Source organism: Saccharomyces eubayanus, chromosome IV, assembly GCF_001298625.1.
Source record: "Saccharomyces eubayanus strain FM1318 chromosome IV, whole genome shotgun sequence".
NCBI lineage: Eukaryota > Fungi > Ascomycota > Saccharomycetes > Saccharomycetales > Saccharomycetaceae > Saccharomyces > Saccharomyces eubayanus.
Genome location: NC_030979.1, coordinates 395,033 through 420,720, shown reverse-complemented (window position 1 = coordinate 420,720; position 25,688 = coordinate 395,033). Strand labels below are relative to the sequence as shown.

At 40.0% G+C, this 25,688-nt stretch overlaps 11 protein-coding genes and 1 non-coding gene across 12 annotated transcripts; 7 read left to right on the top strand and 5 right to left on the bottom strand.

The window, feature by feature from the left end:
• Positions 1–236: 236 nt before the first annotated feature.
• NOP1 (rRNA methyltransferase NOP1) lies at positions 237–1,256 on the bottom strand (the record flags this gene model as incomplete). Its single annotated transcript, XM_018364253.1, has 1 exon — positions 237–1,256. One exon carries the CDS (start codon positions 1,254–1,256, stop codon positions 237–239), a length of 1,020 nt encoding a protein of 339 aa, XP_018223054.1.
• Positions 1,257–1,702: 446 nt separating this feature from the next.
• On the top strand, positions 1,703–2,635 carry TSC13 (trans-2-enoyl-CoA reductase (NADPH) TSC13; the record flags this gene model as incomplete). Its single annotated transcript, XM_018364252.1, has 1 exon — positions 1,703–2,635. The coding sequence occupies one exon, from the start codon at positions 1,703–1,705 to the stop codon at positions 2,633–2,635; it is 933 nt and encodes a 310-aa protein (XP_018223053.1).
• Positions 2,636–2,896: 261 nt separating this feature from the next.
• Positions 2,897–4,420, bottom strand: CDC7 (serine/threonine protein kinase CDC7; the record flags this gene model as incomplete). Its single annotated transcript, XM_018364251.1, has 1 exon — positions 2,897–4,420. One exon carries the CDS (start codon positions 4,418–4,420, stop codon positions 2,897–2,899), a length of 1,524 nt encoding a protein of 507 aa, XP_018223052.1.
• A 747-nt stretch (positions 4,421–5,167) lies between these two features.
• Positions 5,168–5,845, top strand: ERP3 (Erp3p; the record flags this gene model as incomplete). Its single annotated transcript, XM_018364250.1, has 1 exon — positions 5,168–5,845. One exon carries the CDS (start codon positions 5,168–5,170, stop codon positions 5,843–5,845), a length of 678 nt encoding a protein of 225 aa, XP_018223051.1.
• Positions 5,846–6,252: 407 nt separating this feature from the next.
• YAT1 (carnitine O-acetyltransferase YAT1) lies at positions 6,253–8,397 on the top strand (the record flags this gene model as incomplete). The annotated part of the gene is made up of 1 exon (XM_018364249.1): positions 6,253–8,397. One exon carries the CDS (start codon positions 6,253–6,255, stop codon positions 8,395–8,397), a length of 2,145 nt encoding a protein of 714 aa, XP_018223050.1.
• A 738-nt stretch (positions 8,398–9,135) lies between these two features.
• OSH2 (oxysterol-binding protein related protein OSH2) lies at positions 9,136–13,014 on the top strand (the record flags this gene model as incomplete). The annotated part of the gene is made up of 1 exon (XM_018364248.1): positions 9,136–13,014. The coding sequence occupies one exon, from the start codon at positions 9,136–9,138 to the stop codon at positions 13,012–13,014; it is 3,879 nt and encodes a 1,292-aa protein (XP_018223049.1).
• Positions 13,015–13,991: 977 nt separating this feature from the next.
• Positions 13,992–15,602, top strand: RPN4 (stress-regulated transcription factor RPN4; the record flags this gene model as incomplete). The annotated part of the gene is made up of 1 exon (XM_018364247.1): positions 13,992–15,602. One exon carries the CDS (start codon positions 13,992–13,994, stop codon positions 15,600–15,602), a length of 1,611 nt encoding a protein of 536 aa, XP_018223048.1.
• Positions 15,603–15,853: 251 nt separating this feature from the next.
• GPM2 (phosphoglycerate mutase family protein GPM2) lies at positions 15,854–16,789 on the bottom strand (the record flags this gene model as incomplete). The annotated part of the gene is made up of 1 exon (XM_018364246.1): positions 15,854–16,789. The coding sequence occupies one exon, from the start codon at positions 16,787–16,789 to the stop codon at positions 15,854–15,856; it is 936 nt and encodes a 311-aa protein (XP_018223047.1).
• Positions 16,790–17,748: 959 nt separating this feature from the next.
• Positions 17,749–18,924, bottom strand: GPD1 (glycerol-3-phosphate dehydrogenase (NAD(+)) GPD1; the record flags this gene model as incomplete). The annotated part of the gene is made up of 1 exon (XM_018364245.1): positions 17,749–18,924. One exon carries the CDS (start codon positions 18,922–18,924, stop codon positions 17,749–17,751), a length of 1,176 nt encoding a protein of 391 aa, XP_018223046.1.
• Positions 18,925–20,341: 1,417 nt separating this feature from the next.
• DI49_1031 lies at positions 20,342–20,414 on the bottom strand. The gene has a single exon. It is a non-coding gene; the product is annotated as a tRNA-Ala (tRNA).
• Positions 20,415–20,961: 547 nt separating this feature from the next.
• Positions 20,962–22,362, top strand: DIA3 (putative acid phosphatase DIA3; the record flags this gene model as incomplete). Its single annotated transcript, XM_018364244.1, has 1 exon — positions 20,962–22,362. One exon carries the CDS (start codon positions 20,962–20,964, stop codon positions 22,360–22,362), a length of 1,401 nt encoding a protein of 466 aa, XP_018223045.1.
• A 1,194-nt stretch (positions 22,363–23,556) lies between these two features.
• On the top strand, positions 23,557–25,404 carry RTK1 (putative serine/threonine protein kinase RTK1; the record flags this gene model as incomplete). The annotated part of the gene is made up of 1 exon (XM_018364243.1): positions 23,557–25,404. One exon carries the CDS (start codon positions 23,557–23,559, stop codon positions 25,402–25,404), a length of 1,848 nt encoding a protein of 615 aa, XP_018223044.1.
• Between the last annotated feature and the right edge of the window lie 284 nt (positions 25,405–25,688).

Here is a 25,688-nt window from a genome sequence, read left to right as displayed (position 1 = left end):
TCTGAAAAAGCAATAACATAGTCTTATAAATTCATGTTATATTTTTATGGTGAGTACGTACAATACTTTTGTTCTCTAAAAGAATTTAGTAATATCTATTTTACAAAGTCGAGGGTTACAAAAATTTCAAATAGGAAGTGAAACTGAATGGGGAAATATATATAAACGAAACAATAATCTTGCTAGTAATTGAATAAACTACTGGAAACCTTTTTGACTAATTTCCTTTACTCAGCTTATTTCTTCAAACCACTTCTCATATATCTACCAACGACGATACAATGGTCTCTTTCGTATGGTTCCAAAGTCAATTGTTCTAATGGCTTGATACGTTCTTCACGTAACTTTTGGACTTCTCTAGCGAAAACAGTTTCAGCATCAACAGTAGAGTCAATACAGTTAGCCTTAATAGAAATAACAACACCACCTTGGTCCTTCAAGAACATATGAGAGTTCAATGCGATAATACGAGCTTGATCAGGTTGGGCAACATCTGCGAAGACACAGTCAACCATACCAATCAACATTCTGTATTTTTGTGGGTGTCTAGCATCTTCAATAATTGGAATAATGTTAGGTCTCTTCTTAGCCATAGAGATCAATTCTCTACCTGGTCTGTGAGAAAATTCGACAGCATAGACAACACCTTCTGGGCCAACAACATCCGAAACGTGAGAAACAGAAGTACCGGAAGCAGCACCTAGATATAGAACCTTCTTACCTGGGGTAATGAATAATTCGTCCAAACCACCCATAATACCGGCAGCCAACTTGGATCTGAAAGGATTCCAAACACGGTATTCGACCTTGGTTGGTGGAACACCATCTTCCTTGGATGGTTCTTCAACGGAAACTCTCTTTTCACCGTAAACAGATTCACCTGGGGCCATGTTCTTGGTAACTAACAAATCTTCTTTACCTCTGGCAATGTAGACACCAGCATGTCTGTGAGGTTCGATAACAACCTTGGCACCACCACGGGCACCACCGGCAGCACCACCACGGGCGCCACCTCTGCCGCCTCTACCGCCGAAGCCACCTCTGCCGCCTCTATCACCACCGAAGCCACCACGAGAACCACCTCTACCACCTCTACCACCGAAGCCACCTCTGCCGCCTCTGTCACCACCGAAGCCACCACGGGAACCACCTCTACCACCGAAGCCACCTCTGGAGCCACCTCTGCCACCTCTATCACCGAAACCACCACGGGAACCACCGCGGGAACCACCTCTACTACCTGGTCTGAATGACATTACTGTTTAATTGATTTGAGTGTTTTTGATCGAAGTTATTAAAAATAATAGGTAACTTAGATATATCGAGTGGATGATAATCTAATAGTTTTCTAGGAGAATAACTTTATGTAACAGTAGTATACCGATGTAGGAAAAACTTCTTGACCGTATATAAATTTTTTCAAGAGTTAGAGAAAGAAAGTATTATACATTTAAGAGAGATGAGCTTTCCAATTTGAAAAATTTTTCAAGAAAAAGAAAAAAAATTTGAAAAAAAAATTTTTGAAAAATATAATTTCCATATCGTTTCATACGCAAAGTGTCAAGGACACGGCCCCTAGGTGAGAGGGCCCTGGAGGAAAGTGAACAGTAGAAAGTAATAGACTGGATAATTGAGTGGGCCAGGGTCTTCAGTTGCTATTGGTGTGTTTGAAAACGAGAGGAGTACTAAATTCAATTCGAGAATGCCCGCTACTATTAAGAGTCGCTCCAAAGGTTTGAAGGACACTGAAATCGATCTATCAGGAAAGCCTACCCTAGATGATGTTTTAAAGCGAATCTCTGCAAACAATAGAAACATCAGCAAGTATAGAATAAGATTGACCTATAAGAAGGAATCTAAGCAGGTTCCTGTTATTTCAGATACCTTTTTTCAAGAGGAGGCTAATGATTCAATGGAATTTTTCATCAAGGATTTGGGTCCCCAGATCTCATGGAGATTAGTTTTCTTCTGTGAATACCTGGGCCCAGTTTTGATTCACTCACTTTTTTACTATCTATCTACAATCCCTAAGGTTGTAGAGAGATGGCATAGTAGTAGTTCTGAGTATAATCCCTTTTTAAATAGGGTCGCTTATTCTTTGATTGTAGCACATTATGGTAAGAGACTGTTTGAAACTTTATTCATACACCAGTTTTCTTTAGCTACTATGCCAATCTTTAACTTGTTTAAGAATTGTTTCCATTACTGGGTTCTAAGTGGTATCATTTCATTCGGCTACTTTGGTTACGGGTTCCCATTTGGCAATGCTAAGTTGTTCAAATATTATTCATATCTGAAGTTGGACGATTTGAGTACATTGATTAGTCTTTTCGTCGTTTCCGAATTGTGGAACTTATACTGTCATATCAAATTGCGTTTATGGGGTGATTACCAAAAGAAGCATGGTAATCCTAAGGTTCGTGTCCCATTAAACCAAGGTATTTTCAATCTTTTCGTCGCTCCTAACTATACCTTCGAAGTCTGGTCTTGGATTTGGTTCACTTTCGTCTTCAAGTTCAATCTATTTGCTGTTTTTTTCTTGACTGTTTCAACAGCCCAAATGTACGCATGGGCTCAAAAGAAAAACAAAAAGTACCATACAAGAAGGGCCTTCTTAATCCCATTTGTCTTCTGATCCTTTGATTTGCAAGTAGAAAGATCACAATTTCAATGAATTACCATTCATTCATATACATTTTTATGATTACCTTCTAACACATGTACTTTTGGTGCTAGTCAGTATCAAGTAAATATAGTCAGTTATGCTAACTACGCTACTTTATGGTATTTTATTTAACTTTTTTTCTATGCAAATATATAAGTACCAAAACTTCCTCGTGAAAGAGGAATGGTCTTATGAAGTTTAATTCGAGCCTACAATAGTTTTCTATTTTTGCTATTCGGAAATTAATAGGACATCTTTATCGAGCAAATCTCCCTCACTAGAACTGACTACGTCATCTTCGTCGGTACTATCGCCATCCTGTAAATATGCGTTTTCATTTAGCTCATTAAAAAATGGATTCTTTAATAAATCTTCCGCTGAGCTACGTTTTTGAGGATCCATCTCGAAGCATTGTTCCAGAACTTGAAAACACCAATAGTGGTCAGACCAAATTTCTTCTTGATATTTTTTTAACTCATATGCATCAACGGCATCCATGCTCGCTTTAGAATCAGGTAATTGAGGTTCAATAGACATCCTATCGAGCAATTCTTGTTGGAGAAATCCAAATGTTTCAAAAGCGACACTATACTCGGGAAAAGTACCTACTGTGCATTCTTTATTGAGCAATTCATAAACGAATTCCTTCAATCCATTTGGATATCCATTTTGTTTATCCCAAACTAGCCCACTAGCTTCAAAGCCCAACCCATGCAAAGCCGCGCATTTTCTCAGTTCTTTCCAACCAAAAATTGTACAGAGTTCAAGTAACGAGTCTGCGTCGTCTAAACTTTGAAACATCGGGAATCTTCTACCTAAAAGACTCAAAAGAATAACACCAACGGACCATACGTCAATCTTTGTTGTTTGAGCACCGCACTTCATCAATACTTCCGGTGCGCGAAACCCACGGGTCCCTGCTCGATTGGCTCTTTTGATTCTACGAGTTTCGTTCTTAGGATAACCCTTAGTTAGATCCACTCCGTTCACGTTATTCAAATGAACCACTTTTCCGTTTTGAATAGTGACCATGGGGGGTGTTTGGTTATGCGAGTTTGACGAGTATTGATTACGCATTATACATGGACAGAATTGTTCATGATTTCTCATTGAATATCCACCATCATGATTCGTGCTTGCGTAATTATCGTAATCGTTCTGGCTAGAGATCATGCCTTTGTAATCCATCTGCACTTCAGCTAGGCCAAAATCGACCAGCACACCACGTCCCAATTCTAAATTGAATAAGAAATTTGTAGGCTTGATATCTCTATGAATGATTCCCTTTGAATGGACAAACTTTAGTGCTCTTAATAACTCCCAAGTGTACTTCTTTATACCTTTGATTGGTAGATCTCTATAAAAAGTTCTGAACTCCTCGTGAGGATAGTATGGCAAAACAGCAATGACTTGATCTCGTACCCTCTTCGCGTCGCATAGAGGGGCCACTCTCGAAGAGCCTGTCATTATGTATAGAAGATTGAGTTCATTATAAATTCTCTGTGGCGACGAAGTCACGTATATTTTCTTCAAAGCAACGTAATTCGAACCATAATTCCAGAAATGGGATGCAAATTTTTTTGTTATTTTCCCAGTGATATCTTGGGCTTTATACACTGATGAAAACGTACCCTCGCCAATTTTATCTATAAGCTTATATTCCCTGTCTATGCCTGGTAGATCGCTGTACAGCTGGGACATCTCCTCCCTGATCTCGGCAGGTATATTATCGATCTTTTCAACCTTACTTGCCATTATGGTTGGCTTCTTTACTCTGAAATTGCGTGTTTAGTCCTCCAACCAACGTAGGTAGCAGCACGGCAGTCTATCACAGTCTCGCCACAGTGTGTTGTTCCCTGCTAGCCTTACTGAGAGATCTTTTTCAATGGTTGCTCTTGTGTAAAATTTGGGCGGAAATGTTAAGTATTCTTCTGCCCACTGAATTGATGCCGTTCAAGAAGACGCCCTCACAGCAAAGAAGACGCAATTCTCGAGCTAACTGGGAGCAAGTGCTTACTAAATACCTGAGGTTCAAGAGACTAATGCTACTACCACCAAAAGCCGCTTCTATATACAACATTTATATCTACACAAATCTTGTTCCCCAAGTTGTTCCTTCTTCTTGCCCTCACGGCTGCATATCAATTCCTAAGCTAAAAAGACAAGCATTTATATATAAATGTCCAAATACACACATTACTAAGCAATAAAGTGTACAGTTTCACCGCTAGTAATGTCGCCTAGTATCACAGTCCTTCCTTCTTCTATCATGCATTGCCAGCAGGCTCATCTCGCTTATAACAACAGCAACAACAAGGTGAAATCAAAAGTAATTGAAGATTCCACGCGTCTCTGATTTTCCGTTCTTTTGGCAAAACGCGTTTCCACCATCCTTTGGCAATAAAGGAAGTTGAAGTGGGAATACTCTAGCAGATATCAATAGCTATCTGTATTACCTACTGAAGGCGAGCATTGCAGATTGGGTCGGAGAGCTATCACAGTATGTCTAGTTTGTGTGTGTTTCTGTTTCACTTGCTTTTCTTGACGCAGTTTTTCGCTAAAGCATCACCATTGACATTCCAGCTGAAGAAGGGTCAAAAAGAATGTCTATACACACTTACTCCGGATATAGACTGTTCAATCTCGTATTATTTTGCAGTGCAACAGGGAGAGAGCAATGACTTTGATGTGAATTACGAAATATATGCCCCAGACGACAAGAACAAGCCAATAATTGAGAGGTCTGGTGAACGTCAAGGAGAATGGTCGTTTGTGGGCCAACATAAGGGAGAATATTCCTTCTGCTTCTACGGTGGTAAGGCACATGACAAGATTGTAGATCTAGACATTAAGTACACATGCGAGCGCCAAGATGATGTTCGAAATGAAAGGCGCAAGGTAAGAAAAGCGCAGAGGAACCTAAGAGACTCCAAGATCGATCCCTTGCAAGATACCCTGGAAAATTCAATAGATACCATAGAAAGGCAGCTCCACGTTCTAGAACGTAATGTACAACATTACAAGACTAGAAATACCAGAAACCATCACACAGTTTGTTCAACGGAGCGCAGAATTGTGATGTTTTCCATTTATGGTATCTTATTGATTATCGGAATGAGTTGTGCCCAAATTGCTGCATTGGAGTTCATTTTTAGAGAATCAAGGAAACACAACGTATGAATTGTCGTGTCTATTACGCATCTTTTTTGTCAGTTTGTGCATGTACGTTATGTATACCAAGTATTGGAAAGAGAAAAAAGAATGACATACCTATATTCATATACTCGTCGTAGGTAGTTTCATCCTTATATAATGGTGGGTTCGAGATACCTTGCGTGCTAGTGTTCGAAGGAGCGTAGTGTCATGCTTTCTCGTCCTGCTTTTTTTCCCTCGAGAAAGCAACGAAATAGTCATCGAGGAGATGACTCTCTTAGTCACTAATACCCTGCGCTTTCAAACTCCACGGAATTTTTCACACATTTAGTCTATCTATAAATCTGTATAACTTTATCTTTCTCAAGAAGTAAGTCCATCTCTATAACGAAATCGATGCTGGGACCAGTCAACTCAGAACATAAAAGAACAACATGGCTTTGAAGGCACAAACGCAAGATGTACCAGCTATGAAAAGATTGCCTATTCCACCTTTGAAGGATACATTGCAAAGATTTTTGGACAGGGTCGAGCCATTACAGGATGCTTTGCAAAATGAAAGGACGAGATCGACCGTCTTATCGCCGACGAATTTAAAGCTAATGGAAACTTTACATAATAAACTGCTGGAATATGACTCACAAATCGCCAAAGAAACTCCACATTCTTCGTATATCGAACAATTTTGGTATGATTCTTATCTGACATACGACGCCTCAGTAGTGCTAAATGTTAATCCCTTCTTCAAATTGGAAGATGACCCCATAATTAATAATCACACCTTCCATTCGGAATCTGCTCCATATGGGGAGCATACTTTGCAGATTAAAAGATGTGCCAAACTGGTCACCTCGATGTTAAAGTTCGTTAAAAGCATCCGTTGTAGGACACTAAAGCCTGATACCATTCATGGTGAGATTCCATTATCTATGGATCAATATGATAAGTTGTTCGGATCAAGTAGAATACCACCTAGTACAGGCCAAGAGTCGTGCCATTTACAGACAGACCCTACTTCCCATCACGTCATAATCGTGTATAAATCCCAATTCTATTGGTTTGATGTACTGGATATTGACAATTCGCCTATTTTTTCAACATCTGTGGAATTAGAATGGAATTTGTACTCAATTATTAACGACTATGAAGAAGCCTACAAGCATCATCGTCGCCACCACAATCACCCACAGAACGATAATAGACCCTTTCCATTTGGTCTTTTCACTACAGAAAGTAGAAGATCGTGGGCAAAAGTAAGAGATTACATATCTAAGGATCCAGAGTCAACTAATTGCAGGAATTTGAAGTTAATTGAAAGTGCCTTATTCGTGATATGCCTAGATGATGTGTCATTTGAAGAGGGACAAGAAGATGAGCTGGTGAAGTCAATGCTATGCGGCACTTCGAATGTCGATTTGAGCTCCAAATTGTTACATAATAGTAGCATGCCGATTACGTTAAGTTTGCAGCATGGCACTTGCTTAAATCGTTGGTATGACAAATTGCAACTGATAGTTACGAAAGATGGGAAAGCAGGCATAAATTTCGAGCATACCGGGGTTGATGGTCATACAGTTCTAAGGTTAGCTTCTGATATTTATACAGATTCTATCCTAAGTTTTGCAAGGGGCGTTACTCCCAATGTTCTAGATATCTTTGATGACACTAAGGATAGCTCGCTATTCAAGTCAACCGCTAACCTAATCACAATCCCAAGAAGACTTGAATGGACCGTTGATAATTTTCTACTAAGCTCTTTGCATTTTGCAGAAACAAGAATATCAGATTTGATTTCCCAGTATGAATTTGTCACCTTAAATTTTGGAAAATATGGGGCCAGACACATAAAATCGGTTTTCAAATGCTCGCCAGATGCCTTCACGCAACAGATATTCCAAATCGCATACTATGCACTGTATGGTAAACTCGAGACCACTTATGAACCTGCTATGACAAAGGCTTTTCAAAATGGCAGAACTGAGGCCATCAGGACAGTCACCCCGCAATGTAAAATGTTTGTTAAGTCTTTGTTTGATAAGACTCTAACAGATAGACGGAGAATTGAATTACTTCATCAATCGTGTAAGGAACATTCTCGGATTACAAAAGAATGCTCCATGGGATTGGGTCAAGACCGTCATTTGTATGCAATGTACTGTGTCTGGAATGAATGGTTCAAAGGCATACTACCGTTACCACCATTATATCATGATAACTCCTGGAGTATTCTGAATACAAATATCCTAAGTACTTCAAATTGTGGTAATCCTTGTTTAAAAAGCTTTGGCTTTGGCCCCGTGACTGCTAATGGGTTTGGGATTGGTTATGTTATTCGTGAAGAATCTATATCCATCGTTGTATCTTCCAAACATAGGCAAACGCATAGATTTGCGTCTTTAATGGAGAAAGCACTACTAGTCATGGATCGTATCTTCCAGAAAGAATCAAGAATACCCAGTGATGGACCTATTTCTAAGCAAAGTCCAGATGAGTCTGCACATTATTCACAACATCAGGCCGAAGCTCTAGACTTCTTGTTGTCCGGATACGGCTGTTTCGATGTTAATGTTTCTGGGTGAAGAACTCATCCAATGCTATTACTCACTGACGCTGATTATGTACATCGCACCTACATGCCAAGGTTACTTTAAAGTAACTCCATGATATTCCGGAAATTGTACCCCACGTAGCTTGATCTTTTGATTAAAAATTAAGCTAGAAAGCGGGGTTTTATACAACATCGACTATAAGAATTATACATATACACCTAGATACATTATAATACAACAGGCGAACGAATGCAATGGTGCGTTCCCTCTTCGCAAACAAGACAGACGATGTTGACTATGGATTAAGAGTGAAAATCTAGACACTCTATTCCCATTATATGCGAACCAAACTCACCAGCCGCTTTTATTCTTTTCTATTCTTGGCAGAGAGTCTCAGGGTCTTTTTCGCTCCTGCTGGACCGGTCTAACAAGGCCCCTTCCCTCCCCCTTTTGGGAGCGAGGATCAAAGGAGGAACGACATGAAAATTGATTCAAGCTTACCTTCTAGTTGAACCGCTTGCCAAAATAAAAGAAGTGCAGCAACGGGGGAAGAAAGTTGGAACGGAATCCTGATTGTTTTAGAGTTGTTTTGTTTTGAAGTGCAAAATATTTTGTTCTGATCTTCATATATAATCTTTTATCGGAGATTGCTTTATTTTTTATAAGAGTGAAAGCCCATCAGTACTCCAAAAAACTTTTCTGTTGGTAAATTTCATTAATAAGCATAATCAATCATAATCACAACCATCTAACCAAGAACTTCAAGATATGTCTAGTGAAGAACAGTCTATTGTCGAAGGTTCAAACCAGGTAAGTAAACCATTGCTTAGAGTAAAGCTATTGGAAGCATTGGGCCAGGGGAACTTTAAGCTGTTGGAGACTCTTGTTGATAGCGAATTTCAGCCCAGAGATGACCCATCTGTGCAACAAGTTCTTAATTTGTTGCTACACTACGCTGTCCAAGTAGCTCCTATTCTCCTTATTAAGGAAATTGTTGCCCACTGGGTAGACCAGGCTGATGAAGACGAAAGGGCGGGTAAAACTAGCGGTAAAATTTGCTTAGATTTGAACTATCAGGATGAAAACGGCAATACACCGTTGCATCTAGCTGCTGCTCAATCCCGTTCTGATGTAATTAGCTTCCTTCTTAGCCAGAAATCTATTAATGATTGTATCAAGAATAACGCTAACTTGCAACCTATATATATGTGCAAAGATTTGAATGTAGCGCAAATGATGCAGTTGAAAAGAGACGAATATTTTGTGGAAACGGTTAATTCTTTAAGAGCTGCCATAGAGAGCAGAGACTTTACGAAACTGGATTTGATTTGGAAAAGTCCAAGAAATTTGAATATGTTAGATATTAATGGAATAGATCCCGAAACTGGCAAGACATTATTATATGAATACTCTGAAAAAAAGGACATTGACATGTGTCAATGGTTGCTAGAAAATGGTGCAGAAGCAAGAATTAAGGACGCAAAAGGAAGATCGCCCTTGGATTTAGTGAAAAACGTAAAATTACCTGCTAAATCCTCTAACAATGTTAAGGTTACTCCTGAACTTAAATTGAAGAGTCTGCTTGAAAAAAATTTGAAAGAACGATCTGTTCACGAAAACGTTTCATTAATCAAGCCTCCAACATATAAGGGGTTTTTAAAAAAGTGGACGAATTTTGCGCATGGTTACAAATTGCGTTGGTTTATTTTGACTGGCGACGGAAATCTGTCATATTACAAAGACCAATCGCATACTGATAAACCTCGTGGTACCTTGAAAGTTTCCGCTTGTCGTTTACATATTGATTCTTCAGAGAAATTGAACTTCGAGTTGCTGGGTGGTGTTAATGGTACTACCAGATGGCGATTAAAGGGCAATCATCCTGTCGAAACTACTAGATGGGTCAGTGAAATTCAAAGCGCTGTCAGGTTCGCCAAAGACAAAGAGATGTTAAAGAGAAAAAAAGCTGTGCCACCATCGTTAGCTATAAAAAACAAATCACCGGCCCTTATATCGCATTCCAAAACACAAAGCTCTCCTCCTGAAGTCTCGCAGGGCCATCAACACGCTTTGCGTAAGGAATCGATTCAACCTTCCTCTACCAGTCTGTACCGGAGACCAAGCAATAACCTATCTGTTGCATCTAACGAAATTCAATTGAACGATAATTTAACTGAATCAGGTAAGCGCTTTGTCAGTAAAATGATTGAAAATCGATTGGACGGTAGTAAAACTCCTGTGGCAGTTCACACAGGTTCTGCATTGCAAAGGATTTACAGTAATAACACCTCAAAAAGTAATAGAAGTATCCGAAGTGCTTCAGGCGTAACAAGCCCTGTGGATAAGGCTCCAAATAGCAGTAATAATACAAACAATAATAGCGTTAATATGAGCCAAGTCAACACAGCAGCAGGATCCACCACTTCTTTAAGTGACAATAACTTTATTGCTAATTTTGAAGGCGACGAAGCAAATTCAGATGACGACGAGGAAGATCTTGGAATAAACTTTGATCGTGATGAAGAATACATAAAAGTACAATATGGGCCCTACAAAGAGAAACTTGACATGTATGAACAGGCAATCAGTATTGAGTTGAGTTCTTTGATTGAATTAGTTGATCAAGAGGAGCCGAGCCCCGAAGTTTGGCTTACAGTAAAAAGAAGTCTTATCAATACATCAACTATCTTTGCCGAATTGAGAAATTTGATTTCTAAAAGAGACAAAAGACTGGTAGGCATGGTTTCTAAACAAGGCGATGTCAACAATGTTTGGATACAGTCTGTCAAGGAGCTAGAGATTGAGCTATCTAGCAAAACCGAACGTCTGGCTTCGATTGATAAGGAAAGAAGAAGTTTAAAAAAGATTCTCCATAATAAACTGCTGGAATCACAGACCCCCGTTAATAAAAAAGAACACTTGCAATTTGACGAAGAACGAGAATCGAATACAACTGCAAGTACACTAGGTCAAATTGCAAAATTCATTAGTGCTACAAAGGAAGAAGATGAAGCGAATGATGCCGATGAATTTTATGATGCTGAAGAATTAGCTGATGAGGTGGCAGAATTAACAGAGGCTCATCCGGAAACCTCAATGGTAGCAGCTCCCACGCATGCTGCTCCTCTCGTTCCAAATAGAGCGGCTAACGAAAGCCAACATCTCGAGGACGAAGACGGGAAAACAGAAATAAAGGACGAAAAAACAAGCCAAAACTTAGGAAAACAAGATATTTTAGCGGCGGAAGAGGAAAAAGAAAGTGAACAATCATCGAAGGATGTCATAGAAAAAGACAAGGAAAGTCAAATAATGGAGAAAACCAAAGAGGTAGCATCCTCATTTACCGCTGATAGAAATATTGTTGCAGTCACCACAGTGCAAAAGAGAAAAGAAGAATATTTACTCAGTGAGGGGTCCTATCTTGGTTATGAAGATGGTGTAAGAAAAAGACTATCCATGGATAAGGATGAACGACCCAAAATTAGTCTTTGGGCTGTTTTGAAGTCCATGGTGGGTAAAGATATGACAAGAATGACATTACCTGTTACTTTCAATGAACCTACATCTCTTCTGCAAAGAGTCGCAGAAGATTTGGAATATTCTGAACTTTTGGATCAAGCTGCAACGTTTGAGGACTCGTCTTTGAGAACTCTATATGTGGCCGCCTTTACAGCATCTTTGTACGCCTCTACCACCAAGAGAGTTGCAAAACCCTTTAACCCACTCTTGGGCGAAACATTTGAATATGCTCGACCAGACAAACAATACAGATTTTTCACTGAGCAAGTTTCTCATCATCCACCTATCTCTGCGACATGGACAGAATCGCCAAGATGGGATTTCTGGGGTGAGTCGTTCGTTGATACGAAATTCAATGGTAGATCTTTCAATGTTAAGCATTTGGGTCTATGGAACATTAGCCTGCGTCCTGATAATAATGACAAAGAAGAGTTGTATACTTGGAAGAAGCCAAACAATACAGTTATAGGTATTCTTGTTGGTAACCCCCAGGTTGATAACCATGGTGAGGTTAATGTTGTCAATCATACAACGGGTGATCACTGCAAGCTGTATTTCAAAGCAAGAGGTTGGAGGTCATCAGGAGCATATGAAATCACAGGTGAAGTCTACAACAAGAAGAAACAGAAAACATGGATACTGGGAGGTCATTGGAATGAGGCTATGTTTGCTAAGAAGGTAGTGAAAAATAGTGATCTCTCGCTGGAGAAGACCAAAACCGCGGCATCGGTAGGGAATGGGCCAACAAACGACGGGACAAAATTCTTGATATGGAAGGCAAATGACCGTCCCGAGGAGCCATTCAATTTGACCCCTTTTGCGATAACTTTGAATGCCCCACAACCACATTTGCTGCCATGGTTAGCCCCAACAGATACACGTTTCAGACCAGATCAGAGAGCTATGGAAGATGGACGTTATGACGATGCCGGTGATGAGAAATCGAGGGTAGAGGACAAGCAAAGAGCAGCACGCAAAAAGAGAGATGAAAAGAACATTGAATACCATCCACAGTGGTTCGTTAAGGAAACTCATCCTATCACAAAAACCAAATATTGGAAATATACAGGAAAATACTGGGCAAGGAGAAAAAATCATGACTTGAAAGATTGTGGTGATATATTTTAGAGTCCTATTCCCTTTCCTTTCCTTTTTATTTTGTTTGTAGTTTAGTTTAGTTTAGTGCGGTGTAGTGTAGTGTATTGTTTGGTTAAAGAACACATCTCACTTCAATAGTATATTATTAATCATTTTTATTTAATTTTTGTTCTAACATTTCAACTCCTAGTGTCAAGATGTAAAATGCACACGTTGCCTTTGAAACCAATTTCAAGACTTGGGAAATAAAGGCAAAAATAAAACAAGAAAAAAGAAAAGCGTTAGTGGAAATCACCAATAAAGTTTAGTAGTGTTATAAGTTCTTTCAAAGGCGTCCAACGTCACAAAACACTCTCTTCGTATATCTGATGACTAGTTGGCCCATCGAGCCACGGTGTCATCTAACCGTGAAGGTGTAGATGAGGAGCCACCATTACGAGTGCGCACAAAATCAACCGCCGGAATAACCTCTGATCTTCTTGCCAACGAATCAATTACCTGAAACGATCAATAGTTTCCCTCATCACATTACCGTCACTTTTTTAGTCAAGCCAGTTCCGTGGAACTCATGAGGAGAAAGGCCCCTCACCCCGGCAAACTCTACTCCGTGGAATCAATCACGTGACGATCATTACTAATGAACGTTTAAAGTGATGGTTCTAGAAAATTCTGCCTCTGCGAAACTTGTTGAGGAGAGCGATTCTATATAAGGAAAGAGTAGTTCGAAAGCCAAATTTGGGGGAAAGCCCGGGATGAGTAACCTATCTCACTCGGGGATTTTGTTTTATCGTTTAGAGAGGAGGGGAGTTTTATTTTTGATAAAGTAAAGGATAAATTTTCAAACGCTTTTTTCTTGTTTGTTGAAATATTTAAAGGTCTAGATCAGTATCGTTTCGTTCTCCCTTTTTCTCAAGGAAGAACACCGCTTTTTAATATAACTAACAGTAGATAATACTAGTAGTTACTACACAATTTTTAAGGGATTTTTTTAGTATTCCTAAACAACCATGGCATCCACAGAACTGAGCCTGAAAAGAACTTTAACAGATATTCTGGAAGACGAGTTGTACCACACCAATCCGGCACATAACCAGTTCGCAGGTCACTACCAAAACTATCACCCGAATGCTAGCATCACCCCATACAAACTGGTGAACAGCAACAAGGAAAATAACAATTTTACGTGGAACACCGCATTCCAACAGCAGAATGAGTCTAATACGGCTTCTCAGCCTCCACAACAAACTTACCATTTCCCAATATTCAACAAATATGCTGACCCCACACTAACTACCACTACTTCGCTTACAAACGGTGAAGCAACAGCGAATGACAAACAAGTTGTTGGTAATAATGTTCACCTCATACCCAGTGATAGTAAGGTCGCCAATGAAACTCCATTGCAAAAGACTGTTGATTTGAAGAATGTAATGAAAGTCTCAGATCCTTATGTGCCGACGCGAAATACATTCAATTACGATGTCAAAATATCCAACGATTTTTTTGATAACGGTGACAATCTGTATGGTAATGACGAAGAAGTGCTATTTTATGAAGACAATTATAATCCAAAGATGCAATGGTCTCTTCAGGACAATAGTGCTGCAATAAATAATGAAGACGCAAGAACTATCTTCAATAACGAATTTGACTCTGATGATGACGATATCAGTGACGATGAAGAAGACGAAATTGAAGACGAAGATCGTTTGCAACAACAAGAGGAAATCCTTTTGCCATTAGACGTCACCTCAGTATCGATATTTGATGCCGATCATAAAATAAATCATTTAAAGAGTGCTGGTCATGTATTTAATGAATACAGTTACGTTGATTCTAATACAGACGACACAACCAACATCACACCCAAAAATACGTTAGAAGAACAGGAAAATGCAAACGCTGAGGAAGGGGGTGAGGAGGAAGATAACGATCTTCTCGACGAAGATGATTTATATGATATTTCTCTTTTGAAGAACAAAAGGAAGCAAAGTTTTGTACTCAATAAGAATACCGTTGGTTTTGAAAGACTATCGTCTCCATCAACTCCGGTAAAGGTACCGTCTAACACTACTACTACTACTAAAAGGAAATCTACAAAGTCGTTCAATAATAGTGGTGGCACTAACAGTAATAACGAAAACACCCCGATGGAAAGAATAAAGAAACCGACTTCGTCCGTGTCAAATTCTAATAGTAGTAGGCGGAAACTAATTAACTATACCAAAAAACATCTATCATCACATCCTACACCATTCAGTTCAAGCCCAAGTCCTACAACCACATCATCTTCGGCACACGCGTCGTCTTCGGACGGTAGCAACGAAATATTTGCGTGCCAAATCATGAATCTTATTAGTAATGAACCATGTGGTGCACAATTTTCAAGATCATACGACTTGACAAGGCACCAAAATACCATACATGCCAAGAGAAAGATTGTATTCCGTTGCTCTGAATGTATAAAAATTCTGGGATCAGAAGGTTATCAGAAGACATTTTCGAGATTAGACGCTTTGACGAGGCATATAAAATCAAAGCATGAAGACTTATCATCGGAACAACGTCAAGAGGTTACAAAATTTGCCAAAGCTAATATTGGTTACGTTATGGGTTAATTTGAGGGTTACATTATGACAATTAGGAAGGATAAAAAGTAAAGCGCACTTAAAACAGAAAATACATCTACACATTAGTATTAACTATATATATATATATATATATGTGTGTGTGTATACATACACCTGCATTTTTAAATGTTATTATAAATACTACATTTTTCAAAGTACTTTATCAAATATTTTTCATTACTATCCGTATCTATTTGGGGATATACTTACATACACGTATATTTTGTCTATTTGATTAATTAAGGGTTTTTTTCGAAACCTTCATTACGAACTTTTTCAGCATTAATTTTGGCCGATTCAGGATCCAAATAATATTTCCTGATGAACTTAAGACCATCATTCTTATCCAATTCAACAACCAATGGAATTCCGTTTGGGATATCGACATTTTTAATGTCATCATCCGATATGCCTTCCAGAATTTTCAAGAGCGATCTTACTGAACTTCCATGGCCCACGATTAAGCAGGACGATTCATCGTATTGGGTAGCTAATTTCAGTATGACGTTTTGTAAAAATGGGTTCAATCTATAAACAACCTCACGAAGAGATTCGGAGTCTGGTAAGACGATGTCATGATTGCTACATTCCAGTTCATATTTGACCTGTCTATTTGGCTCTTTGAATTCGTACCCGGTGGAAGAACCCTTCTCGTTCTCTTGCTGGATCATCTCACGGCTTAGGTCTACTGGTGGGGGTTTACCTTCGTAATCTCTTCTGATAAACATGTATTCTTTCTTACCGTATTCTTCTAAGACATTTGGTTTCCTTTGGCCCTGCCAAGAGCCATAGTGACGCTCGTTTAACCTCCAAGTTTGAAGAATGGGGATTTTTGTAGTATTTTTCTTGTCACCACCGAATTTACTCCCAAGTTCGACTTTATTAAAGTCATAGACAACTTGCAGTTGCGGTTCCAACCTGAACTCTTCGCACATCGTTTCTATAGTTTGTTGAGTTCTGATCAAGCGCGATGTGTAACCGATCTGGGGCAAATCCAATTGATTTGTCTCGCAATACTGTTTAATCAATTCAGCTGAATGACGAGCTTGCTCTTTTCCTTTTTCAGTCAATTTAGCATCAATCCAACCGCAAAAGATATTCTCATGATTTAATTCGCTTTGCCCATGCCTCAACAAGAACAATCTCATGACATTTGATTTTGTATTTGCAGTCATTATTGTAGTCTAGTCTATCTGTATCCTTTATTCTAAGAATTCAAACGAATAAACTACGTAATTGCTAAAAATAATAGCAGACTCTTATATATAATGGTTATAACTACTAGAACTTTTTATCACGTTTGTTCCATGCGTACAAGTTGGAAATTTAAACCAAAGGCAAAAAAAGAAAAAAAAAGAATCAGCTCCGTATTGTTTTCGTGGTGGAGTGACAACAACTATGATAGATTATCACCCATTTTCAAAAAATGGAAAAACACTCCTTATTCGCAAAGAACCACGAGCCCACAGAAAAAAAGACAGCCACGAAAATTAATTTTAATTACGAGAAATTCAGCTTCTTGCAAGATCAAATAAGAGTTTATGAACACGACGACAATCACATATTGGTTGTATGAATGAATCATCATAGAGTTCGGTTGCTACCTTTTTTTTTTTTTTTTTTTTTTCCGATTCCTGAAGAGATAACCCCTTATTTTCTTGAGAGGCCCGCCTCACCAAGCAAGACCAATGTAATCTGTATCTTTATTCACGTTTTAGCAATGTATACGCACATTAAGAGCTCATTGAGCTAGTAATGAAAGCTATGTTTGAGACTTGTCCAGTGTACATTGAGTTTTTTGTTTTGAGACAAGAGCTTGTTATAGAGGTTGTCGAGTAAAGAGGTACACCCAGACACGCACCCGTCAGTTTTAAGGCTAGGATTTGAACGAAGACAGAAAGCTGGGCTGACAGAATGAGAAAACCTTTTTTTCTATATGGTTTAATTGATTTTTAAATATACATATTTATTTATTTTGTTTGATTAAATTTTTTTATTAATTTAATGTTAAGAAATTTCTAACGTGATAAAGTAGTTATGGGAAATGACATAATGCTAGTTTATGAATATGATATAAAACCTTGATGATGAGGCAGAGGCGAAAACGACAATGTATTATTATCATTCCCTAGATCTATTCTCCGTGTAGATCTAATTCTTCAATCATATCCGGCAGGTTCTTCATTGGGTAGTTGTTGTAAACGATTTGGTAGACGGCTTCGAACAATGGGAAGTCTTCAACGGACCCACAGGTTTCTAACCATTCGTGGACTTCCTTACAGGTGATCAAACCTTGAGCGGATTGGCCGTTCAACAACTCTTTTTCACACTCCCAGGCATCCTTACCAGAAGTAGCCATTAATCTAGCAACCTTGACGTTTCTACCACCGGCACAGGTGGTGATCAAGTCAGCAACACCAGCGGATTCTTGATAGTAGGTTTCTTCTCTAGATTCTGGGAAAAACATTTGGCCGAACCTTATGATCTCACCCAGACCGACTCTTTGAATGGCGGCAGAAGCGTTGTTACCCCAGCCTAGACCTTCGACGAAACCGCAACCCAAGGCGACGACGTTCTTCAAAGCACCACAGATGGAGATACCGGCGACATCTTCAATGACACTGACGTGGAAGTAAGGTCTGTGGAACAAGGCTTTCAAGACCTTGTGGTCGACATCCTTACCCTCACCTCTAAAGTCCTTTGGAATGTGGTAGGCAACTGTAGTTTCAGACCAATGTTCTTGGGCGACCTCTGTGGCAATGTTAGCACCGGATAAAGCACCACATTGGATGCCTAGGTTTTCGGTGATGTAAGAGGACAACAATTGGACACCCTTGGCACCGACTTCGAAACCCTTCAAACAGGAGATAGCTCTGACGTGAGAGCTGACGTGACCCTTCAATTGGCCACAGATACGTGGCAAAAATTGATGTGGGATGTTGAACACTAGAATGTCGACGTCCTTAACGGAGTCAATCAAATCTGGGTTGGCGACCAGGTTGTCTGGAAGAGTGATATTTGGCAGGTACTTGACGTTTTGGTGTCTGGTATTTATGATTTCGGTAAGTTTTTCACCGTTAATGTCTTCTTCAAACACCCACATTTGAACTTCTGGAGCGAAAACCTCTGGGTAACCCTTACAGTTTTCAGCAACGACCTTTGCAATGGTGGTACCCCAGTTACCGGAACCAATGACGGTGACCTTGAAAGGCTTTTCAGCGGCCTTCAAAGAAACAGAAGAAGAACTTCTCTTTCTACCGGCGTTCAAATGGCCAGAGGTTAAGTTTAATCTATCAGCAGCAGCAGACATCTTTGTATTATTATTATTATTTTGTGTGGAGAGTTAGTGGGATACAATATACAATTGTGTTTCGATGATTATCTAGATCTAAACAGGAAACAAACAAAATATGAATAAATTGTAAAGGGAGAAAGAAATTAAGGTATCATAACTGTTGCGCTCTAGGTAGTATATATACAACTGTGAAACTAGCATACCAAACCACTCAGCGTGCGAATTAGGTTGGATAGGTTTAATGAACCGATTCTGATACTTGTTGTGCGGAAAAAGGGAMAAAATAGGGAAAACTGGAAAAAGAAAAGGGAGGGGAAGCGAGGCAAGGCGGGAGGCCACGCGCAGGCGGGCCTGCAGGGGCGCCCCGTTTACGTAGTGGCGGTGTGGGTGGGGACTTTTGGGTGCCCGGGGCGTGGGTGTTGGGCCGCGACCGAGGGACAACGGTTGCGGTGGGGCCAGGGACACTGCGACAGGAGGGGACAAGCGGGGGACAAGCGGGGGACAAGCGAAGCCCATTGGCCCTGTTTCTTCTTTTCTTTTGTGTTCCGCGTCGCGCTTTGTTCCGAGTAGATCTACCGGGGACGGGACAAGCCAAGCCAAGCCAAGTTGAAAGACAATATGTAATTGGGCTGTTGCTCGCCCCGACGTAGGTGGTGGGGTTACTTTTTGTTGTTTGACGCAATCGCAAGGCTTGCGCTGCTTGTACCCGGCGCTGTGTGGACCGCAAAAGTAGACTTCCTCTTGCCTGGGAAAGAGCGGCTATTTGCCGTTTCGGTCGTGCTGACTCAGTCAGTTGGTGGTGGGCGGTGAGGGGCACCGAGATTTCGTGGCCGTCACGTGCGCGCAAGATTTACTGTTTTCTCCGGTGAGAACCGAATCGGCTTTTGTTTTTCCCGTCTTTTTTCCCGGTCTTTGGTAAGCTGTGTTGGTAGGGCAGGCTCCGTCCGCCGCCGCTTTTTGTTTCTAGAAGGAAGGAGAGAGGAGGCCAAAAACAAAAGGAAAACACGGACCGGACCCCGCCAGCGGCACCTCAATAATCGGAGTATCGATTGCAATACCACCACGCAAGACGGTCATGTACCGGATTGCCAGGGTTCGTATGATGACGCGCCTTGCGGGAGACAGCAGGACCGAATCTGATCTGTCGGATTATACGTTTTCTTGCTTGCGCTGGCAAGACATGGTAGTAGTAGTCATTGTGGGACGAGAGTGGCTGCAAAAAAAAAAATGGGGCGAACTCAAAATGGTCAAGCAAGACTCTCTGTACTCATCTTGCCTGGGCATCAGGTGACGCAGGATTTTTTGGCCGCAATGTACGTGTGAAAAAACGTGCGCGACACAAATTTTCAAACATTTTGCGACGACAGACAGGAGAAGGGACCGTTTCTCGCTTTCTACGCATAGAAGTGAAGAGACCAAAAAAGAAAACGTTTGGACGAGTCCGGAATCGAACCGGAGACCTCTCCCATGCTAAGGGAGCGCGCTACCGACTACGCCACACGCCCAGGTGTTGTATGATGGTTTGGGATAACTTGTAAACTAAAAGCTACTGTAAAAAGTCTAACCGCCGAAATGCTTCGATTATATTGATTCCCCTATTACCAATTCTTGTCCCTATAAATTGGCCCGCGGCAATAATTATGCATCGCTACCTTCCTCGAACTGATTTATCAATGAACGAAGAGTACTTTGGCATCAAATGCTTTACTTTGGTACTGTACCTGAACGCCTCCCCGGCACTGTACAAAGTAAAAACGTCTTTGTTAAAAAAATAAGACGCCAATAAGTAAGATGCGCATCATATATATTGCCTGCGGGGTTCTAGGGTGCTTCGTTGAAGTATCACCGGGACCTTAAAGCGTTTCGCTTAACTAAGGCTTGCACAAAGAAAGAAACAAAGGGGAAAAAAAAAAAAAGGGAATACATCTATTTTACCTTCGGAACTGACACAATGAGATAAAAACTGCACACTTGCTACTACCACATAACACTGATAATTTGGTTCCTGAAAAGCCGTCCCCAACTCGATTGTAGAATGTAATAATTACAACGATGTTCATGTCACTGGCCTATGCCATTTTATGTGCATCGCTAACTGATGCAGCCGCTATCCCAACTGGCAGTTTGGCAGATGCTGACCAGATCGGCTCTCAGCAAAGGTTTTTTCCCTTCTTAGGCGGCTCTGGACCATATTTCTCATTTCCTGCTAATTATGGCATCCCCGCAGACATTCCTGTAGGTTGTACGCTAACGCAGGTGCAAATGATTGGTAGGCATGGCGAAAGGTATCCTACCAATAGTGAGGCCAAGGGCATTTTTCAGACATGGTACAAAATATCCAATTACACAGGTAAGTATAACGGACCGTTGTCGTTTCTGAATTACGAATATGAGTTTTTCATTACCCATGAGAGTGACCTAGAAATGGAAACCACCTTGGAAAACTCGATGGATGTGCTGAACCCATATACTGGCGAAATGGATGCGAAGAGCCATGCAAGAGAATTCTTGGCAAAATATGGGCAGCTAGTGGAGAATCGCACCAGCTTCCCCATCTTTACCTCAAATTCAAAAAGGGTTCATGATACCGCCCGATTTTTTATCGATGGGCTGGGCGATAACTTCAACGTATCATTGCAAACAATCAGCGAAGCTTCATCCGCTGGAGCAAATACATTGACCGCCAAGAGCTCTTGTCCGAACTGGCGTTCCAATGTCAATGGTGACATACTTTCTGAGTATTCGAGTGAATATTTAGAAAATATTGCCAATCGTCTAAACGAGGAAAATAAAGGGCTTAATTTAATCAAGAGCGACGCAAATGCATTATTTTCTTGGTGCGCTTTTGAGCTTAATGTAAAGGGCTACAGTAACATTTGTGACGTTTTTACCGCAGAAGAGTTGATATATTATTCATACGGAAGTGATTTGACAAGTTTTTATCAAAATGGTCCCGGCTATAATTTGATCAAATCTATAGGTGCTAATCTTTTCAATGCGACAGTAAAACTACTAAAAGAAAGTGCGTATATGGATCAGAAAGTGTGGCTGAGCTTCACGCATGATAGTGATATTCTGAACTATTTGACAGCCGTCGGATTGGTTGACGATACTAGAAATCTATCCACTGCCCACGTTCCGTTTCGTGATCATGCCTACCATAAATCGTGGTATATCCCGCAAGGCGCTAGAATATATACTGAAAAGATCCAATGCGTTAAGGATTTCTACATACGGTATGTGGTCAACGATGCCGTGGCTCCTATCGAGACTTGTTCAGATGGTCCAGGATTTTCCTGCAAAGAAAATCAGTTTTACGAGTATGCGAAAGAGAGACTTGAAGGCCTAAATTTCTATGAAGATTGCAGCGTTTCCAATGTTAGCCCCCAAAGAGAATTAAGCTTTTATTGGGATTGGAATACAACCAGGTATAACGCGTCGTTGGTAGACTAATAAGTGAGAGGGGGGAATATATGTTCAAGGTGTGAATTTAGCTTTACGTACAGACACTATTATATATGTGCACTACGGCGCTGTCTGAGACTAATGTATAATTGTATTGCATTGCAGGCCATCTCAGTTCCAAGAAAGCAAAAAAAGGGAATTTAATTTTTGTGCGTGTTTAGTTTTAAGCACCTAATATTGCTTTTATTTTTTCTTCATTTGATTCCTTCGCGTACGTTACTAAATATAATATGCTAGTGCCATGTTGTCTATTTTTACGAGAAAGATRAAATTGTGCAAGAGTACGCCGTTGAAAAAGGCCTAGTGTAGGGTTTCTCGATTTCCATGTCGAAACACAACACAGCGGCCTGTGAATTATGGGGGACATGCATTCTGAACTCTCCTTCCAATAAGTTGCAATCGCCGCCACTACTATTTCAAATCAAGAGTAGAGTTTAACCGACGGAATATTTTTCAAAGAAAAAAAGTGTTTTAACGGTACGATAGTGATCTCCAGTAAACACACGCTTACCACAGAACAATAACCTGTTATTGCGTTTTTTTACCTTTTAATTTTAGCTTCATCTTCTCTACAGCATCCTTTTTTTTCTCGATCCTTACAGACACGGAACCTTCTCTGCTACTCTCTTTCTCTCTTGCCTGTAGTGCTCTTTTCACCGCCGCATATGCGTCCATTATTTGTCAGGATAAGACTCCAACAGCGAGAACAAGACAAAATGATAGGCTACACAAGGGGGACAGGAAGATGACTAATGACCACTAACCGTAGCATTTACAAATCCCATCCGTGGCATATCCCCAATAGTCTTCCAATACGGGCCCGTAGAGATTGCTTTGAAGCATCATTTGTTCCAGTTCGGGTAATGCGGACCGCCCTACATCTATAAGGGGAAAAGCTATCTTCCGCTTTAGATTCATCTATTTTTTTAGTATGACTCTTCCTACTCTACTAGATATATACCCGCTAAAGGATGCCATGCTTCTGCTAGCGAAAGGACGTTATATTCATTTATCAACCTTATATTGACGGATCTTTACGCGCTCTTCTTTTCTGAGTATAGACACACTATCCTACTATTCTTATAAGCTGACTCTTCTGCTGTGCTAATAGGATAAGGGCAATCGAAAAGAGACAAAGGAATAAAAAAAAACCAAAAGGCAGCAGCATAAAGTAACGCTATAATGGTCAAGGATAATTCCTTACGCTCATCTTCATCGGCTTCGCTATCGTCGCTATTTAGACCGACCAAATTGAAGAACCTATCAGCTAAATTTTTTAACGGTGGTACCCAATCACATTCAAAGCCAGATGATATTTCAAGATCTTCCTCCAGATCGTCCAGGAAACTCGCTGATTCTGACTATGAAGATCACAAGAATCATAGTAAGCCTAACGACCGAAGGTCAACTACTGACAAGAATACCGTGGGAAACAGCCCATCATCAAAGGAGTCACATGCCGCAGCAAATCCTTCACTATTAGCCTCTTCTCCTACTTCGGTTAAGAAGGCAGCTATTGACTCCCCTACATCAAGGCCTTTACACAATACTAATACTCCTGTGCGTACCGGGCATAATACACCACACTTGCCCCATAGTATCCACAATCCAATAAATTACATTCATCAAGGTGCAAAGGATACTTTTCACCATCCTCATCCTGTCCATCCAACAGCCCATAATAACATCACCACCGTCTCCTCAGCAAAATCTGAGGCATCTTCAAATTTTTCATACCAAACGCACATGCATCCCGTAGAAATACTCCAAAAGCAAATCGAAGATAAACATTTAATGGAATCTCAATCCTCCACCCCTGGATCTTTGGATTTGAACCATCATTCTTCAAGCGGTAGTGATGACGTCTTAACTAAAAAGAAAAAATCCTTAAAATTGACGAGGTTTTTCAAAAAAATTCATAATGATTATCACGACAACCACCATAACCACAACCATAGATCTACTCCTACAAAACCAAAGGTTAGCTCGCATACTAACGGAAATGTAGTAGAAAGTAATGGGAAATCTTTATACGAAACAGATAACCCAGTAGAACTGTTGGAAAAGTATGGTATACCTGGTAGAAAATTGGGCGAGGGAGCTTCTGGTTCAGTATCTGTAGTGGAAAGAACCGATGGTAAACTATTTGCCTGCAAAATGTTCAGAAAACCCTCACTAAACAATGATGGAACCAACCATTCCCAATTAGCCAATTACTCTAAGAAAGTTACCACAGAATTTTGTATTGGCTCCACTTTGCACCATGAAAATATCATTGAAACATTTGACATGTTGAACGAGGGTGACACGTATCTATTAGTGATGGAGTACGCACCATACGATTTCTTTAATCTTGTCATGAGCAATTTAATGACACAAGACGAAGTAAATTGTTATTTCAAACAACTTTGCCATGGTGTCAATTATCTTCATTCTATGGGTTTAGCTCATAGAGACTTGAAACTAGACAACTGCGTGGTTACTAATGACGGCATTTTAAAATTGATTGACTTCGGTAGCGCTGTCGTTTTTCAATACCCCTATGAAGATACCATCGTTAAATCTCATGGGATCGTGGGGTCCGATCCATACCTTGCTCCTGAGCTACTAAAACAAACATCTTACGACCCAAGAGTAGCAGACGTCTGGTCGATCGCTATTATATTTTACTGTATGGTATTAAAAAGATTTCCTTGGAAAGCTCCAAAAAAAAGCTTCAATTCCTTTCGACTGTTTACCGAGGAGCCTGAAGACGAAGATGATATTGCTAGGGGCCCAAATAAAATACTAAGGCTATTACCAAGAGACTCACGAAAAATAATAGGTGGAATGTTAACATTAGACCCAAAACAAAGAGTATTGATGAACGAAGTGGTAAAGAATGATTGGCTGGTATCCGTCCCCTCTTGTGAAATTGACCCTATATCGGGCAAGTTGGTTGAAAGAACAAAAAACCACAAACATCATTTGGTCACTGAAGAAGAACTAAACGAGTTGAGCAAAGAACATGGAAACAAGGATTCAAACTAACGAACATTTACTTAAAAGAACACACGTGAAAAAATGTACATAAAAAACTAATAACTTTAGTTTTCATACTATAAAAAAGCATTATACAAAAATTAGAAAGGTATGCATATTGATGAATAGGAAGACTGCAAAGATGTAAAAAAATACCTATATATATGTATATATATATAAACACATTCAGAAAACCAACAACATTACAATGGAAAAAAATACCATGAGTTTATCGAAGAGCATTGTAATATTTTTGTTTTCCAATTGTCTTTGTTATCGTACCCGGAAGTCAC